The sequence below is a fragment of the Salvelinus fontinalis genome, chromosome 23, assembly GCF_029448725.1.
Source record: "Salvelinus fontinalis isolate EN_2023a chromosome 23, ASM2944872v1, whole genome shotgun sequence".
NCBI classification, from domain to species: Eukaryota; Metazoa; Chordata; class Actinopteri; order Salmoniformes; family Salmonidae; genus Salvelinus; species Salvelinus fontinalis.
In genome coordinates this window covers 9952081-9972138 of record NC_074687.1, presented here as the reverse complement: position 1 = coordinate 9972138, position 20058 = coordinate 9952081, and the positions used below count along the sequence as shown (strand labels likewise).

Below are 20058 nucleotides of genomic sequence, written 5' to 3'. Positions count from 1 at the left end.
GGCTGAGGGTTTGTATGACAGGTGCCCAGCGTAACAGAGCTGAGGGCTGAAGGTTTGTATGACAGGTGCCCAGCGTAACAGAGCTGAGGGCTGAAGGTTTGTATGACAGGTGCCCAGCGTAACAGAGTTGAGGGCTGAGGGTTTGTATGACAGGTGCCCAGCGTAACAAAGCTGAGGGCTGAGGGTTTGTATGACAGGTGCCCAGCGTAACAGAGCTGAGGGCTGAAGGTTTGTATGACAGGTGCCCAGCGTAACAGAGCTGAGGGCTGAAGGTTTGTATGACAGGAGCCCAGCGTAACAGAGCTGCGGGCTGAAAGTTTGTATGACAGGTGCCCAGCGTAACAGAGCTGAGGGCTGAGGATTTGTATGACAGGTTCCCAGGGTAACAGAGCTGAGGGCTGAAGGTTTGTATGACAGGTGCCCAGCGTAACAGAGCTGAGGGCTGAAGGTTTGTATGACAGGTGCCCAGCGTAACAGAGCTGAGGGCTGAAGGATTGTATGACAGGTGCCCAGCGTAACAGAGCTGAGGGCTGAGGGATTGTATGACAGGTACCCAGCGTAACAGAGCTGGGGGCTGAAGGTTTGTATGACAGGTGCCCAGCGTAACAGAGCTGAGGGATGAAGGTTTGTATGACAGGTGCCCAGCGTAACAGAGCTGAGGGCTGAGGTTTTGTATGACAGGTGCCCAGCGTAACAGAGCTGAGGGCTGAAGGTTTGTATGACAGAAGCCCAGCGTAACAGAGCTGAGGGCTGATGGTTTTTATGACAGAATTCCAGTTTAACAGAGCTGAGGGCTGAACGTTTTTATGACAGGTGCCCAGCGTAACAGAGCTGAGGGCTGAAGGTTTGTATGACAGGTGCCCAGCGTAACAGAGCTGAGGGCTGAAGGTTTGTATAACATGTACCCAGCGTAACAGAGCTAAGGGCTGAGAGTTTGTATGACAGGTGCCCAGCGTAACAGAGCTGAGGGCTGAGGCTTTGTATGACAGGTGCTCAGCGTAACAGAGCTGATGGCTGAGGGTTTGTATGACAGGTGCCCAGCGTAACAGAGCTGAGGGCTGAAGGTTTGTATGACAGGTGCCCAGCGTAACAGAGCTGAGGGCTGAAGGTTTGTATGACAGGTGCCCAGCGTAACAGAGTTGAGGGCTGAGGGTTTGTATGACAGGTGCCCAGCGTAACAAAGCTGAGGGCTGAGGGTTTGTATGACAGGTGCCCAGCGTAACAGAGCTGAGGGCTGAAGGTTTGTATGACAGGTGCCCAGCGTAACAGAGCTGAGGGCTGAAGGATTGTATGACAGGAGCCCAGCGTAACAGAGCTGAGGGATGAGGGATTGTATGACAGGTACCCAGCGTAACAGAGCTGGGGGCTGAAGGTTTGTATGACAGGTGCCCAGCGTAACAGAGCTGAGGGATGAAGGTTTGTATGACAGGTGCCCAGCGTAACAGAGCTGAGGGCTGAGGTTTTGTATGACAGGTGCCCAGCGTAACAGAGCTGAGGGCTGAAGGTTTGTATGACAGAAGCCCAGCGTAACAGAGCTGAGGGCTGATGGTTTTTATGACAGAATTCCAGTTTAACAGAGCTGAGGGCTGAACGTTTTTATGACAGGTGCCCAGCGTAACAGAGCTGAGGGCTGAAGGTTTGTATGACAGAAGCCCAGCGTAACCGAGCTGAGGGCTGAGGGTTTGTATGTCAGGTGCCCAGCGTAACAGAGCTGAGGGCTGAGGGTTTGTATGACAGGGACCCAGCGTAACCGACCTGAGGGCTGAGGGTTTGTATGACAGGTGCCCAGCGTAACAGAGCTGAGGGCTGAGGGTTTGTATGACAGGTGCCCAGCGTAACAGAGCTGATGGCTGAAGGTTTGTATGACAGGTGCCCAGCGTAACAGAGCTGAGGGCTGAAGGTTTGTATGACAGGTGCCCAGCGTAACAGAGCTGAGGGCTGAGGGTTTGTATGACAGGTACCCAGCGTAACCGACCTGAGGGCTGAGGGTTTGTATGACAGGTGCCCAGCGTAACAGAACTGAGGGCTGAAGGTTTGTATGACAGGTGCCCAGCGTAACAGAGCTGAGGGCTGAAGGTTTGTATGACAGGTACCCAGCGTAACAGAGCTGAGGGCCGAAGGTTTGTATGACAGAAGCCCAGCGTAACAGAGCTGAGGGCTGAAGGTTTGTATGACAGAAGCCCAGAGTAACAGAGCTGAGGGCTGAGGGTTTGTATGACAGGTACCCAGCGTAACAGAGCTGAGGGCTGAAGGTTTGTATGACAGGTGCCCAGCGTAACAGAGCTGAGGGCTGAAGGTTTGTATGTCAGGTGCCCAGCGTAACAGAGCTGAGGGCTGAAGGTTTGTATGACAGGTGCACAGCGTAACAGAGCTGATGGCTGAGAGTTTGTATGACAGGTGCCCAGCGCAACAGAGCTGAGGGCTGAGGGTTTGTATGACAGGTTCCCAGCGTAACCGAGCTGAGGGCTGAAGGTTTGTATGACAGGTGCCCAGCGTAACAGAGCTGATGGCTGAGAGTTTGTATGACAGGTGCCCAGCGTAACAGAGCTGAGGGCTGAAGGTTTGTATGACAGGTTCCCAGCGTAACAGAGCTGATGGCTGAGAGTTTGTATGACAGGTGCCCGGCGTAACAGAGCTGAGAGCTGAAGGTTTGTATGACAGGTACCCAGCTTAACAGACCTGAGGGCTGAAGGTTTGTATGACAGGTGCCCAGCGTAACAGAGCTGAGGGATGAAGGTTTGTATGACATGTACCCAGCGTAACAGAGCTGAGGGCTGAAGGTTTGTATGACAGGTGCCCAGCGTAACAGAGCTGAGGGCTGAAGGTTTGTATGACATGTACCCAGCGTAACAAGCTGAGTGCTGAAGGTTTGTATGACAGGTGCCCAGCGTAACAGAGCTGAGGGCTGAGGGATTGTATGACAGGTGCCCAGCGTAACAGAGCTGGGGGCTGAAGGTTTGTATGACAGTTGCCCAGCGTAACAGAGCTGAGGGCTGAAGGTTTGTATGACAGGTGCCCAGCGTAACAGAAATGTGGGCTGAAGGTTTGTATGACAGAAGCCCAGCGTAACAGAGCTGAGGGCTGAGGTTTTGTATGACAGGTGCCCAGCGTAACAGAGCTGAGGGCTGAGGGTTTGTATGGCTTGTGCCCAGCGTAACAGAGCTGAGGGCTGAAGGTTTGTATGACAGGTGCCCAGCGTAACAGAGCTGAGGGCTGAAGGTTTGTATGACAGGTACCCAGTTTAACAGACCTGAGGGCTGAAGGTTTGTATGACAGGTGCCCAGCGTAACAGAGCTGAGGGATGAAGGTTTGTATGACATGTACCCAGCGTAACAGAGCTGAGGGCTGAAGGTTTGTATGACAGGTGCCCAGCGTAACAGAGCTGAGGGCTGAAGGTTTGTATGACATGTACCCAGCGTAACAGAGCTGAGTGCAGAAGGTTTGTATGACAGGTGCCCAGCGTAACAGAGCTGAGGACTGAAGGTTTGTATGACAGGTGACCAACGTAACAGAGCTAAGGGCTGAGAGTTTGTATGACAGGTGCCCAGCGTAACAGAGCTGAGGGCTGAGGGTTTGTATGACAGGTGCCCAGCGTAACAGAGCTGATGGCAGAGGGTTTGTATGACAGGTGCCCAGCGTAACAGAGCTGAGGGCTGAAGGTTTGTATGACAGGTTCCCAGCTTTACAGAGCTGAGGGCTGAAGGATTGTATGACAGGTGCCCAGCGTAACAGAGCTGAGGGCTGAAGGTTTGTATGACAGGTGCCCAGCTTAACAGAGATGAGGGCTGAAGGTTTTTATGACAGGTGCCCAGCGTAACAGAGCTGAGAGCTGAAGGTTTGTATGACAGGTACCCAGCTTAACAGACCTGAGGGCTGAAGGTTTGTATGACAGGTGCCCAGCGTAACAGAGCTGAGGGATGAAAGTTTGTATGAAATGTACCCAGCGTAACAGAGCTGAGGGCTGAAGGTTTGTATGACAGGTGCCCAGCGTAACAGAGCTGAGGGCTGAAGGTTTGTATGACATGTACCCAGCGTAACAGAGCTGAGGGCTGAAGGTTTGTATGACAGGTGCCCAGCGTAACAGAGCTGAGGGCTGAAGGTTTGTATGACATGTACCCAGCGTAACAGAGCTAAGGGCTGAGAGTTTGTATGACAGGTGCCCAGCGTAACAGAGCTGAGGGCTGAGGCTTTGTATGACAGGTGCTCAGCGTAACAGAGCTGATGGCTGAGGGTTTGTATGACAGGTGCCCAGCGTAACAGAGCTGAGGGCTGAAGGTTTGTATGACAGGTGCCCAGCGTAACAGAGCTGAGGGCTGAAGGTTTGTATGACAGGTGCCCAGCGTAACAGAGTTGAGGGCTGAGGGTTTGTATGACAGGTGCCCAGCGTAACAGAGCTGAGGGCTGAAGGTTTGTATGACAGGTGCCCAGCGTAACAGAACTGAGGGCTGAAGGTTTGTATGACAGGAGCCCAGCGTAACAGAGCTGCGGGCTGAAAGTTTGTATGACAGGTGCCCAGCGTAACAGAGCTGAGGGCTGAGGATTTGTATGACAGGTGCCCAGCGTAACAGAGCTGAGGGCTGAAGGTTTGTATGACAAGTGCCCAGGATAACAGAGCTGAGGGTTGAAGTTTTTTATGACAGGTTCCCAGCGTAACAGAGCTGAGGGCTGTAGGTTTGTATGACAGGTTCCCAGGGTAACAGAGTTGAGGGCTGAAGGTTTGTATTGCAGGTGCCCAGCGTAACAGAGCTGAGGGCTGAAGGTTTGTATGACAGGGTCCCAGCGTAACAGAGCTGAGGGCTGAGGGATTGTATGACAGGTACCCAGCGTAACAGAGCTGGGGGCTGAAGGTTTGTATGACAGGTGCCCAGCGTAACAGAGCTGAGGGATGAAGGTTTGTATGACAGGTGCCCAGCGTAACAGAGCTGAGGGCTGAGGTTTTGTATGACAGGTGCCCAGCGTAACAGAGCTGAGGGCTGAAGGTTTGTATGACAGAAGCCCAGCATAACAGAGCTGAGGGCTGATGGTTTTTATGACAGAATTCCAGTTTAACAGAGCTGAGGGCTGAAGGTTTTTATGACAGGTGCCCAGCGTAACAGAGCTGAGGGCTGAAGGTTTGTATGACAGAAGCCCAGCGTAACCGAGCTGAGGGCTGAGGGTTTGTATGTCAGGTGCCCAGCGTAACAGAGCTGAGGGCTGAGGGTTTGTATGACAGGTACCCAGCGTAACCGACCTGAGGGCTGAGGGTTTGTATGACAGGTGCCCAGCGTAACAGAGCTGAGGGCTGAGGGTTTGTATGACAGGTGCCCAGCGTAACAGAGCTGATGGCTTAAGGTTTGTATGACAGGTGCCCAGCGTAACAGAGCTGAGGGCTGAAGGTTTGTATGACAGGTGCCCAGCGTAACAGAGCTGAGGGCTGAGGGTTTGTATGACAGGTACCCAGCGTAACCGACCTGAGGGCTGAGGGTTTGTATGACAGGTGCCCAGCGTAACAGAACTGAGGGCTGAAGGTTTGTATGACAGGTGCCCAGCGTAACAGAGCTGAGGGCTGAAGGTTTGTATGACAGGTACCCAGCGTAACAGAGCTGAGGGCCGAAGGTTTGTATGACAGAAGCCCAGCGTAACAGAGCTGAGGGCTGAAGGTTTGTATGACAGGTGACCAACGTAACAGAGCTGAGGGCTGAGGGTTTGTATGACAGAAGCCCAGCGTAACAGAGCTGAGGGCTGAAGGTTTGTATGACAGAAGCCCAGAGTAACAGAGCTGAGGGCTGAGGGTTTGTATGACAGGTACCCAGCGTAACAGAGCTGAGGGCTGAAGGTTTGTATGACAGGTGCCCAGCGTAACAGAGCTGAGGGCTGAAGGTTTGTATGTCAGGTGCCCAGCGTAACAGAGCTGAGGGCTGAAGGTTTGTATGACAGGTGCACAGCGTAACAGAGCTGATGGCTGAGAGTTTGTATGACAGGTGCCCAGCGTAACAGAGGTGAGGGCTGAAGGTTTGTATGACAGGTGCCCAGCGCAACAGAGCTGAGGGCTGAGGGTTTGTATGACAGGTTCCCAGCTTAACAGAGGTGAGGGCTGAGGGTTTGTATGACAGGTACCCAGCGTAACAGAGCTGAGGGCTGAGGGTTTGTATGACAGGTGCCCAGCGTAACAGAGCTGAGGGCTGAGGCTTTGTATGACATGTGCCCAGCGTAACAGAGCTGAGGGCTGAGGGTTTGTTTGACAGGTACCCAGCGTAACAGAGCTGAGGGCTGAGGTTTTGTATGACAGGTGCCCAGCGTAACAGAGCTGAGGGCTGAAGGTTTGTATGACAGGTGCCCAGCGTAACAGAGCTGAGGGCTGAAGGTTTGTATGACAGGTGCCCAGCGTAACAGAGTTGAGGGCTGTAGGTTTGTATGACAGGTGCCCAGCGTAACAGAGCTGAGGGCTGAGGTTTTGTGTGACAGGTGCCCAGCGTAACAGAGCTGAGGGCTGAAGGTTTGTATGACAGGTGCCCAGCGTAACAGAGCTGAGGGCTGAAGGTTTGTATGACAGGTGCCCAGCGTAACAGAGCTGAGGGCTGAAGGTTTGTTTGACAGGTGCCCAGCGTAACAGAGTTGAGGGCTGTAGGTTTGTATGACAGGTGCCCAGCGTAACAGAGCTGAGGGCTGAGGTTTTGTGTGACAGGTGCCCAGCGTAACAGAGCTGAGGGCTGAAGGTTTGTATGACAGGTGCCCAGCGTAACAGAGCTGAGGGCTGAAGGTTTGTTCTATATTGTACAGTAGTGTATCTGACAAGCATCATAGTGGGTCAAAGTGGGTCCTCTGATGGCTTGGCCTGGGAGGAGTGGGGCATGGCCTGCCAGCGATTTTATTTGAATCTTACAATACCATATGATACGTAGTTCTAACACATTCTGTTGAGGGAAGGACAATGTAGAAAAAGCAGGCTCCTCTAAACTTAAGTCTTCTAATCTCTAGTTGGAGAAAATGATGATCTCACTATCTACCTCATACTCTGAAAACTCACGGAAACAGAAAACCCATCTTTAACCATTCCAGCAAACCCCAGGCTGTAAAAATAGTGAATCTTCAGATTAGTTGTCCCTCTGCAAACCCACAACTCGGCTCTGGTATTTCTACTTTGGAATAGAAATGTATTGATGGTCAAAATGCTGTCTATTTTTGACGGAATTTCGCAACAGTTATACCAATTGCAGTATTAAAAGAAATAGGGCCAAATTAATCAGAATCTTTTATTTGAATAAATAACAATCTGTGTGAGCGTGCGTCCAGGCGAGGGCACTGCCGTACCAAATACCATGCCGACCAGGGTCACCACTGACCTCTGCATTAAGGCCAGTTTTTAATAAACTACGGAGAGTTGAATTACAAATACCATGCCGACCAGGGATACCACTGACCTCTGCATTAAGGCCAGTATTCAATCAACTACGGAGAGTTGAATTACAAATACCATGCCGACCAGGGTCACCACTGACCTCTGCATTAAGGCCAGTATTCAATAAACTACGGAGAGTTGAATTACAAATACCATGCCGACCAGGGACACCACTGACCTCTGCATTAAGGCCAGGATTCAATAAACTACGGAGAGTTGAATTACAAATACCATGCCGACCAGGGACACCACTGACCTCTGCATTAAGGCCAGTATTCAATCAACTACGGAGAGTTGAATTACAAATACCACTTTCTAAACTGTAATCAATTTACACAGCAGCACGTTTAGGGAGGAAGGGAGGCTCCTGACACAGTTCTAGAATTAGTTAACCCTACCAAAACCCTTAAAGCTAAACTATGTAGTTCTGGAATACTAATGCTCATTACGTTTCTGAACTGTATCTCTCGAATAGCAGATGTGAACAAAGACAGGTTTTTCCTGACCTTGATGGGCAGCTGGGTCTTAGGTTCCTCGGGACAGTTGTTGGTCTTCATCTTGGATTTGAGCTCGATCTGGAACTGCCTTGTGGCCTGATCTTTGGACAATATCCAGATCCTGACATCTGTGATCGGCTTCTTCTGAGTGGGGGCCTCAGTGCCATGCTGCTCCACTATAGGTCCTCACGCACACACACACACACACACACACACACACACACACACACACACACACACACACACACACACACACACACACACACACACACACACACACACACAAAAGGCTTAGTTCAGTGCCTTCAGAAAGTATTCACACCCCTTGACTTTTTCCACATTTTGTTGTGTTACATCCTGAATTTAAAATGGTGAGTTTTCTTGTCACTGTCCTATACACAATACCCCATAATGTCAAAAGTGTGACATTTTTACCTTTTAATAAAACATTTAAAACTTAAATGTCGTGAGTCAATAAGTATTCAACCCCTTTGTTATGGCAAGCCTAAATAAGTTCAGGAGTAAACATTTACTTAACAGGTCACATAATAAGTTGCATGAACTCTGTGTGCAATAATAGTGTTTAACATGATTTTTAAATGAATGCCTCATCTCTGTAGCTCACACATACAGTTATCTGTAAGATCCCTCAGTCGGGCTGTGAATTTCAAACACAGATGTCCAGGGAGGTTTTCCAATGCTTTGCAAAGAAGGGCACATATTGGTAGATGGGTAAAAAAAGCAGACATTGAATATCCCTTTGAGCATGGTGAAGTTATTAATTACAATTTGGATGGTGTATCAATACACCCAGTCACTACAAAGATACCGGTTGTCCTTCCTAACTCAGTTGCTGGAGAGAAAGGAAACCACTCAGGGATTTCACCATGAGGCCAATGGTGACTGTAAAACAGGTACAGAGTTTAATGGCTGTGATAGGAGAAAACTGAGGATGGATCAACAACATTGTAGTTACTCCACAGTACTAACCTAATTGACAGTCTGAAAAGAAGGAAGCCTGTACAGACTAAAAAATATTCCAAAACGTGCATCCTGTTTTCAACAAGGCACTAAAGTAATACTGCAAAAGACGTGGCAAAGCAATACATTTTTTGTCCTGAATACAAAGTGTTATGTTTGGGGCAAATCCAATACAAAACATTACTGAGTACCACTCTATCTATTTTCAAGCATAGTGGTGGCTGCATCATGTTATGGGTATGCTTATAATTGTTAAGGGCTGGGGAGTTTTTCGCGATCAAAAATAAACAGAATGGAGCTAAGCACGGCAAAATCCTAGAGGATAACCTTGTTCAGGCTACTTTCCACCAGACACTGGGAGATGAATTGACATTTCAGCAGGACAATAACCTAAAACACAAGGCCAAAACTACAATGGAGTTCCTTACCAAGAAGACTGTGAATGTTCCTGAGTGGCCTAGTTACAGTTTTGACTTAAATCTACTTGAAAATCTATAGCAAGACCTGAAAATGGTTGTCTGGCAATGATCAACAACCAATTTTACAGAGCTTGAAGAATGTTGAAAATAATGATGTGCAAATGTTGCACAATTCAGGTGTGGAAAGCTCTTAGAGACATACCCAGAAACACTCAAAGCTGCAAATCGCTGCCAAAGGTGATTCTAAATGTATTGACGCAGGGTTGTGAAATATTCTCTACATGAGATAAACACTTTTCACTTTGTCATTATGGATTATTGTTTGTAGATGGGTGAGGAAAAAAAATATTTAATCAATTTTGAATTAAGGCTGTAACACAACAAAATGTGGAAGAAGTTAAGAGGTATTACTAGTGGCTGAAGGCACTGTATTTGCAAGGAATCCAAAACAAGGACATATGCACATAACAAGTTTATATGCACAGGAAACTCGTTCCAAACAAGGAAGGTGAGTGCTGAAGATAATTTTTCCTGTATTGGCTCTCGGGTTTGCAGAACACATGAAATCTGTTTTCTTAGCTCCTATACATGCCCTTAATTAAGTCAAGCAAAACTGAATCTGTGCCCTGAAACAGGGGATGATGTGTATGAGTTCACACACACGCAGACACACACACACACACACACACACACACACACACACACACACAGACACAGACACAGACACAGACACACACACACACACACACACACACACACACACACACACACACACACACTCACAGTCGTATGCTCTCCTTTAATCACAAGGTCGCTATTAAAGCACTGTGTTTCTAATGACACGTTTCTGTAAACAATGTGTTGTCACGTTTAGAAGACAAAGATTCACATAGGCTGCCTCAAGGCACCGTCCTGCTGGTATGTGTCTCACACCCTGACGTCACTTCTCCTGCTGGGCAGTGAGTGTCAGAAGTGGTCGGGACTATAGTCTCATTGGCGACGGTGTGCGCAACTGTATATACTGTATACTACAGGTTTTAAATAGCCTGGGATTGGTTGTGCTGTTACAGTCACAGCCCTCTGCACATACTGTATACTACAGGTTTTAAATAGCCTGGGATTGGTTGTGCTGTTACAGTCACAGCCCTCTGCACATACTGTATACTACAGGTTTTAAATAGCCTGGGATTGGTTGTGCTGTTACAGTCACAGCCCTCTGCACATACTGTATACTACAGGTTTTAAATAGCCTGGGATTGGTTGTGCTGTTACAGTCACAGCCCTCTGCACATACTGTATACTACAGGTTTTAAATAGCCTGGGATTGGTTGTGCTGTTACAGTCACAGCCCTCTGCACATACTGTATACTACAGGTTTTAAATAGCCTGGGATTGGTTGTGCTGTTACAGTCACAGCCCTCTGCACATACTGTATACTACAGGTTTTAAATAGCCTGGGATTGGTTGTGCTGTTACAGTCACAGCCCTCTGCACATACTGTATACTACAGGTTTTAAATAGCCTGGGATTGGTTGTGCTGTTACAGTCACAGCCCTCTGCACATACTGTATACTACAGGTTTTAAATAGCCTGGGATTGGTTGTGCTGTTACAGTCACAGCCCTCTGCACATACTGTATACTACAGGTTTTAAATAGCCTGGGATTGGTTGTGCTGTTACAGTCACAGCCCTCTGCACATAGTGTATACTACAGGTTTTAAATTGCCTGGGATTGGTTGTGCTGTTACAGTCACAGCCCTCTGCACATACTGTATACTACAGGTTTTAAATAGCCTGGGATTGGTTGTGCTGTTACAGTCACAGCCCTCTGCACATACTGTATACTACAGGTTTTAAATAGCCTGGGATTGGTTGTGCTGTTACAGTCACATCCCTCTGCACATACTGTATACTACAGGTTTTAAATAGCCTGGGATTGGTTGTGCTGTTACAGTCACAGCCCTCTGCACATACTGTATACTACAGGTTTTAAATAGCCTGGGATTGGTTGTGCTGTTACAGTCACAGCCCTCTGCACATACTGTATACTACAGGTTTTAAATAGCCTGGGATTGGTTGTGCTGTTACAGTCACAGCCCTCTGCACATACTGTATACTACAGGTTTTAAATAGCCTGGGATTGGTTGTGCTGTTACAGTCACAGCCCTCTGCACATACTGTATACAAGCCTCTGCCTGCGTGATATCAGAGGTCCCTCCTGTCTTCTACTTCTCCTCCATCTGTACAATACATAAATAAATGATGAACTGCCAATCTATGTTTGGTCCACTTGAAGTTTTACCATCTTTGGTCACATTGATGCAAAGCTGTCATCAAGGTAAAGGGTGGCTATTTGAAGAATCTCAAATATAAAATATATTTTGATTTGTTTAACACTTTTTTTGGTTACTACATGATTCCATATGTGTTATTTCATAGTGTTGATGTCTTCACTATTATTCTATGTAGAAAATAGTACAACTAAAGGAAAACCCTTGAATGAGTAGGTGTTCTTAAATGTTTTACCTGTAGTGTTTATGCATATATTTTGTAAAAATATATTTACATTTTTACTTTCTAACCCTACCACTAAACTAGTGAACAACAATGCTTAGGCCTCTACTTCCAGCTTTGTTATTACTCCTGTCCTTCCTCTACACTCAACCTCTCCCATCTATTTCTGATGTCCATCCAGTTTGATTTCTATTTGCCATATCTTTCAAACTGTGCTCTTTCACAAAAGTTCTTACGGACACAGTAAACATTTTCACTAAAAGTATTATTAAAGTATTGATTGATTGACATTTTTGAGATCACCTAGTAGTGCTTTCTGCAGGGTTAACTCCAGGAAAATGTTCTGGTTCTACAGCCATTCCTGAACCTGCGACCAAAAACAAGCTACATGTGGACAGTATCAAAACAAATGATCTAATGATTCTGTCTCTTCGCAGCAGAATCTGTAGAACTGGGAAGGTAGTATCCCCCATATAAATAACAATCTATTGGTTGCAAGAATTCTGTATAATCATTTAAATAAAAAAATGCTATGTTTTGAATCCGTTTTGCGTTTCAGTTCATAAACCACGTGCCATGAAATCGGGATGCCAAAAATCTCTTCCCAACTATTTTGCAATCTATAAGGCACAGCTGTCAATTTTTTGGTCCTGAAATGAAACTGGTAAACTTTTTTATTTATCACAATTTTCTGTAAACAATTTTGATCTTCAATGCAGAGCCGACAGACACGTTCCTTACCTTCTCCCCCTTCCACTTGCCTCTTCCATTTCTGCGGTAATGCTGCAATTAGTTGGTTGTAATTTTGGGTAAAGCAGACATTTCCATATATTTTTGATAGCTGCATTTGTGGCATAACCTATTTATAATATCATTGATGAAGATTATTTAAAAAAAAGTTTTTTTTAATGTTATGTTTTTTTATCAGTTCGTATATTTGTTGTATCATTGTTGTCTAATTTATTCTGTCTTCTCTGGGGGATTAAATTGAAATTGCAAACAAATTTTTTTGCCTTGTTTTAAAAATAGCGATATTTGGGAGATGTTTTTCTTTTCAAACTGAATGTGAGAGGTTGTAATCTGAATAAAGCGAACAAGGCCTTTATTGAACATGGGGTGAGACATTCTTACTAATTTGCTAGAGAACCAGTCTGATTTAATTTTAACTTTTGAATGACTGAAGCTTTTAGTGAGAGGTCTAATGCTTTAATATTTAATCATTTCTGCCCTCTGAATTCATATTCATTATATAAATAGGCCCATTTAACTTTGCCTGGATTGCCAATTCCAAATAAAATTGAATATTATTTTCTCAAATAATTTAAATCACTTTTCACTAGGTGTAGGCAAGACCGTAAGCAAAAAGATAAACAGGGAAAAGACAGAAGAGTTAATCAGGGTGATTTTTCCACAAATAGACAGGTATTTACCTTACCATGGTAGCAAGATCATATCTATTGTCAATAACATGCCTAATCTGTATTACCACATGGTCAAGCTGTGTCATGGTGTCCCCGTTACAATGTGTCATGCTGGCCCAGTTACACTGTCTTTCACACTATGGCCTTTTGCAGCATCGCTCGGCTACCAAAAAGCAGGCTGAATTGGCCCAACAATGCAGTTTAGGAAGCTCAATATTACACAATGTCTCCATTCGGATGTTCTTACACTCATTTCCCATTCACTTTTTGAAACCCAGAAACGACGTTTATAACTTAGCTGAATGTTGCTATTCTAATAGAGAACACTGGTGACTAAATTGTTGACTAAGGAGCGGAACGTTACGGGAAGTGAGCACAGAATAGTATGGAAGCACTTTTAGTCTGGTTTTCTTGCTGAGTAAGGACTCTCTGCCTGCCTTCTCAGGGGAGGTGAACTACCTGCCGGGGGCACTGTGTGAGCGTGTGTGTGTGTCTCACTCCACTAACTCTTATCTGTAATTAGGGAGGCACAAACTGAGGAGTATGGCTTTGAGACATTAAATCACTCCCGGGAGGGAGAGCAACCCGATGACTCGACAAAGGTATTCATAGAGAGTACAGTGACCGTGCCTGAGTGTCTGAGAGAGAGCAAGAGCGAGAGAGAGAGAGAGGGAGAGTCGGAAAGAGAGAGAGAAAGAAAAAGAGGGGGAGAGTCGGAGAGAGCGAGCAAGAGAGAAGACAAGGGAATGAGAGAGGGGTTATTCATATCTAGTTTGGCATGACTTTATTCAGTAGGCTTCTCCTCAAAATGTCAGGGATGGCTGTCAAAACGTCAGGTTAAAACGTCCTCAGCAGTAGAGAGTATAGTGTTCAGGCAGTCCAAATAAAGGTGACCCAGATTCAGCAGAAGCTGTTGAAAATACACTTTCAAAAGAAATATACACGTTTCAGCTTGTTAGAGTCGCTTTGCAACAATAGTGGTGATCCAATCTTGGCCATAGAAACTGCATCTTACCTGTGGAAAGTCATCTGAACTGGGGACTTTGTGAATGCTATTGGGTACACATTCACAGTTCAAGTCAGCAATATACTAAGAGTGAGTAATATACAGTGTTTACAATGTCACTTACAATGTTTTTTTTTTTTTTCGATAGTGGTTGTCATTTACAGTAGAACTGTGCTCTCAAAATGTGGTAACTACAGTATGTTCCAAATAAAACCTTTCTTGTCTGCCAAGGAAATGTCCATACTTAAAACAGTATTAGGCTTCACTCGAGGCTAAACCACTTCAAACAAGTTAAATAATTGAGTAGGTTTTGTCGAGCCAAAAAACCCAGAACATTAGATGAGTTGCTTCTTCTTCCAACTCTTCAAAGTCAAAAGTCCAGAAGTCTTGTATTTGATGACTTAGCTATTATTACAAAGGGAAGGAGAGGCATGGCTGTCGTATGTGTCAATTGCAACGTGACTTACTTATGCTAAAAAAATAAATAAAAAAAAATCATAGGAAGTTCACAAAAAGTCACACAAAGTTATCCTGAGGAAATAGTCACGATGTGCCTAACCTTGTCCTCGGGCTAATCATGCATATGAGCCTGGAACACCAATAAACAAAAAGGTGTCTTTTATGGGAGTGAACTTAAGTATTTGTCATTATTTGAACATAGCAAATCACACGACTGTGAATCAGAAACATGTGGTGTGCTAACATTCATTCAACATTGCTTGAGAGGCTGAACTCTAGCTAGCTACCATCTAGCTAGCAGACTTAATATACCAGCCTTGCTGGTTATACATCATCCAAATCTGTGATCAATATGTGCCGCACTCATTGGGAAAACTAACAACCCTAATAAAAAGGACAGAATGGACTCAAACAGCAAGCTACATTTTATGAAATCTCCACGTTGCATCAGACGAGCGCAGAAAAGGCAAACATACACAGACATAGACAAGACAGAGGAGGTGTTGTGGGAGATGATTGATGAGTGTTAAGCCAATGGTTATGCATCTGGACTCTCTCCCTGACTTTTTATTAGCTTATGGACTTTTTCCAGAACTTTCCACTGGCCCAACGAAGGCCATGTTTGAGGTGTTCGCCTACCAGACCTTCTGAGCATTGGGAGGAAGTCTGATGAACAAGATTAGGATGTGCTAAAACAGGCTAACTTATGATAACAAGTTGCTGTTTTTGACTATTGTGAGCTCTGTCTTTAAAACATACAGTATTTGATTATTTTAGAAAACCACCTTTTTCAACTTGTCTCCATCCTGTTTTGACCTCTAAATGGCTCATAATTCTCCAGGCCCATAGCTTCTCCTTTCAGAACAGGTTCAATGTCAAGCTAATGGCATTCAATTAAGGAGAACATCAGCTGATTGCCTTCCTGGAAAAGGAAGTTTTTTATTCTCCTGAAGGGAGTGTCTTCAGGGACACATGTACTAAAATGCAGCTTCCACCCAGAGCACTCCCTCCCTCTCTATCTTTGTCTCTCGCTCTGTCACACACACACACGCACGCACGCGCGCACACACACGCGCACACAATCACGTGCACACACACACAGTAATTAAACACCTGTAGGGGTGTGAGCACACCAAGTCTGAGCACACCATTACCTGCAGGGCTACAAGGGCAATGCCAGTCCAAAGACAACACACCGAGAGGAGAAAGAGAGAAAATAGAGATACAAAAATACGTAACAGATTTAGGTTGCAAGAGAGGGTGTATTATTGAAAACATTCTCAGTTTACCAGTAAACTATCAGATTTTTGGTATCTTTCAAGGATTGTATGTAATTTATCACAAGACATCTAGTGGCCTTGTTAGGTACTACAGATTATCACAGGTGTCAGTAAGAATTTTCTGTTCCTCTGTGTGGCTTTATCACATGTAAAATATATATGAAATAATGAAATAAGATGATTTTAAAATAAACAATAGAATGTCAAAGCTGTAAAACATTATCCTAAATACAAACCATGAACTTTGTGAATACCATTGGTGTTGAATGGGAGGGTTTCAGCATCAAATATCCTTTATGCATTATTTTTTTACAAATGTATTTATTTTCCTATGTCAATATGTGTTTTTTGTCAATATTTTGTCATCAAACTGGTGGCAGTTGTGAAAAAAATACAATATTTGGAAGAGTTGTTTTGTTATTTAAAAATAATAATCATTGTTGATGACATGCTTTAAAAAATGAATTAGGCCATTTCCTCTTCAACCATATGGTCAATCTACTAGAAACTCATGGACAACATGGACACAAATATAATAAATGAATACTATATGTGCAGTTATTTAATTATAAATGAACGAAGTTACGATCGATTGCCAAAGGTAACTTTGGTAAAATACAGGTAACTTTGCAACCCTAAACAGACTTATGGTCAAACATCAGTCATGGAGCGACAACAGGAACATGGATTTGATTGCTACCAAACTGCCACTATTAACTATTATTCCCCATCTGGGAAAGTTTTGTGTCAGAACAGTGAGAGACAGAATGTAGCTCCAGCCTGTGCAATGTGCACTCAGGCAGATGAGGACAAAGGTTCAAATATCCATCCAAGCACATAATCCCTTTAAAGTGATGAGTGAAACCATTGAGTTAAGGGTGTACTGTACGTACTCTCAAGTTTGTTTTTGTGTGTTTCGGGGGAACGAAAGCACATGGTGCATGAGTTCACGCAGCTCTTCAATTTGCTCCAAGATGTGATGTCATGCCAATAACAGCAACTGTTATCAAACAAACACACGATGGAGGGTGAAAGGGGGAAGACTCTGTGTCGGTGTATGACGTGCTACCTAATTAATGACAATGTATCGAGCCCCAAGGTGGTAGATCTGGGACATTTCCCCTCAAATAAAAGACAACTTGGCACCTGATAGCACCTCTGCTCATGAAGTGGAATATGATGTGAAGGGTATGCTGTATGTCAGATGGCACAGAGCTACTGCCAGCAGTATTCATGTTTGACCTGTGCTCTGGGAACTAAAAAAGGGGGGAAATTGTTAAACATTTACTTTCCGTTTAAAAAAATCTGAGAAATGGGGTCAGCCAAACATGATTAGCAGTTCAACAAAATATATACACTAATGGATAAAAAAAAAGATATTTTTGAGAAAAAAAAGTATAATCTTTGTAAATTATATCATAATAGGACTGGTAGAGTTCTGTGACATGCAGCAAACAAAAATATATGGAAATGTCTGCTCTACCCAAAATTACAACCAACTAATTGCAGCATTACTGCACAAATGGAAGAGGCAAGTGGAAAGGGGAGACAGTAGGGAACTTGTCTGACGACCCTGCATTAAAGACCATCATTGGCTAAAGAAAATTGTGCTAGATAAAAAAAATAGACCAGTTACATTTAAGGACCAAAAAATTGACAGCTGTGCCATATAGATTGTACAATAATTGGGAAGAGATTTTCAATGTACAGATTCCATGGCACATGGTCTATGAACTGATACACAAAGCAACACTGGATTCAAAACTTTAAAAAAATGTATATTTGAATTCTTGTTAAATTATTATACAAAATTCTTGCAACCAATAGAATTGTATATTTATGGGGGATACAACAATCCCAGCTCTGCAGATTTTGCTGCAATGAGACAGAATTATTAGATTATTTGTTTTGGTACTGTCCATATGTAGCTTGTTTTTGGTCGCAGGTTCAGGAAGGGCTGAAGAACTGCAACATTTACCTGCAGATAACTCTGCAAATAGCACAGCTGGGTGATTAAAAAGTCATAGTCAATCAATTAATAATATAATAATACTCTTAGCAAAACTTTCTATCTTTAATTTACAATCTTTAGAATCTATGAAACTAGAAAGGTTCAGAACTTTTGTGAAACATCACAGCACAGTTGAAAAATATATGGCAAAAAGAAATCAAAACTTGACGGTGTTCAGAGATAGATATTTTGGTACTTATTTTCCCCTTATTGGAGTAAACGAATGGACAATAACTCTTAGGCTTCTACTTCCAGCTTATACATACTACAGTATATACATTTTACGGACACAGTATAGTTTACAGTAATTATCTTTTGTTTGTTTTTAGTCCCATCCTCCACTCAACATTTTTTTTATGGGGGGTTGGAAATGATGCAGACAATTACATTGATGGAAGGTACCATCTATCTGCAATATTAAAGCTGATCTACTCTCTAAGAAACAAAAAATATGAAATAAAAAGCAGTTTGACAAAAAGAGGTTAGCTTGTTTTGCCTCAAAGATCAATAGCATTTGGATCTACCAGTTAGTCCAAACATACCATGTCAACATTTATTCCCAGAAATCAATAGTGACCCATTTGAACACATATTTTGCTTTGGAGAAACAAAATGCATGTTTTGCCGCTGGCCTGGTGCCATTTACAACTAATGAAGGAATTGTTGCATGCTGATTAATAATAGAAGCCATTAAAAAAGACAATAGATATATTGCTGATCTAATTATGATAGAAACACCAGGAGAAGCAATATATTTTCCGTATGATACCAGGTTATGTGACATGACATTCAGCAGATTCCATGCACTTTCATTGTGTGGAGACCTTTGTGGCCAATTAAATAACTCACACCCTATGTTTTGGATTATCATGTCACATGACCTGGATTTTACTTTTTATTTAAATAATTTTCATCAAACTGTCCCCTTTTGTTTTTATATCAGATGGTTCAGCACCATCCTCAGACAAATGCTGTAATTTGTTGTCTAATTCTCATTTCTGGAAAAGGCTTAAAATAAAGGTTAAAATCCAGGTCATGTGACATGATTAACCAAAACACAGGGCCCTATGTATAACACAGAATACTTACCCTAAATTAATGATAACCTTCTCTTAGTGACAGTCTAGTTACTTACCACTCCTGTCAACTGGCTCTTGAGTGCTGTTGGGTACTGGGTACTCCACTTTTTGTGAGCATCGCCCTAACCCCTGAACCAGCTGCTCCAAGGGCAATTTTGAATCTGCAGCGGGATAACAACGCAGCCCTGTGGAACACCTCGGTGTGTAGACGCCACAGAATTCGCCTTCTATCCGGGCACACACCGGACAGCAGCCACAGGCGGGCTCCCTGACTATCTCAGTACAGTTGGTGGCGAGATAAGGACATGCAGTTTGGCGCTCCGCAGTGCATTTCGGACAATGGAATACCAAGTCACCGAGAAATAGACCCGGCAGAACAAGTAACGTAAGCAGAAGCACACCGCAGCCAAAATATAGCACCATTCTGCCTCTAGCTGTACTGTTTAGAGTAACATGAAAAGATAAGGATGTGAACCTTGTGTCCAAAAGTGCAACTGTCATCTGTGTTAGCATAGCAAACAGGAGAGAGACCCAGTGGTGCAAACCTCAGGGTCCTATCCACTGTCATGTTTCTGATAGTGTCTGTCAAAATTGAAGGTGACTACATGTATCTAGTAGTGGGTTGTCTCTTAAAAAAACATTTGTGCGCAATGGATAACAAATTATTGAAGGAACAAATTGTACAATGTCAATTTTTGAATAATTATGTGTTTGTGTGTTAATATCCATGCTTCGATAATAGCAAGAGCCTGCTGTGTGCTTTCTAATGATATTATCTCTAATAAGAAAACTTTATATTTTATCTTAGGCTGCACTGCTGTCCTTACTGAAGAATTATCCTAAGCATTCATACGATTCAGCCAGTATGTCAAGATCCCTTTGCTCTTCATAAGAGTATGTTTCAACGATACAGATAATATTACAGCGTGTGCTGAGTGTCTCTGACACGACCACTCCATTTCTCGCATGTTCATTGACACTTAATTAAAGCTGTGCCTTTTGGACCAAAAAAA

General features: G+C 44.0%; 1 protein-coding gene across 2 annotated transcripts in view; it reads right to left on the bottom strand.

The window, feature by feature from the left end:
- Nucleotides 1-19538, bottom strand: part of LOC129820833 (insulin-like growth factor-binding protein 2-B) — a 41567-nt gene extending 22029 nt beyond the window's left edge. Inside the window, exons 1-2 of one of the 2 annotated variants that reach the window (XM_055877848.1) lie at nucleotides 19102-19538; nucleotides 7885-8060 (exon numbers count right to left, since the gene is read on the bottom strand). In XM_055877848.1, coding sequence (XP_055733823.1) covers nucleotides 7885-8060; nucleotides 19102-19468 — 543 coding nt within the window. In that variant the 5' untranslated portion in view covers nucleotides 19469-19538. The remainder of the gene's footprint in view (nucleotides 1-7884; nucleotides 8061-19101) is intronic. The other variant, XM_055877849.1, reaches the window with a different exon arrangement.
- Nucleotides 19539-20058: the final 520 nt, after the last annotated feature.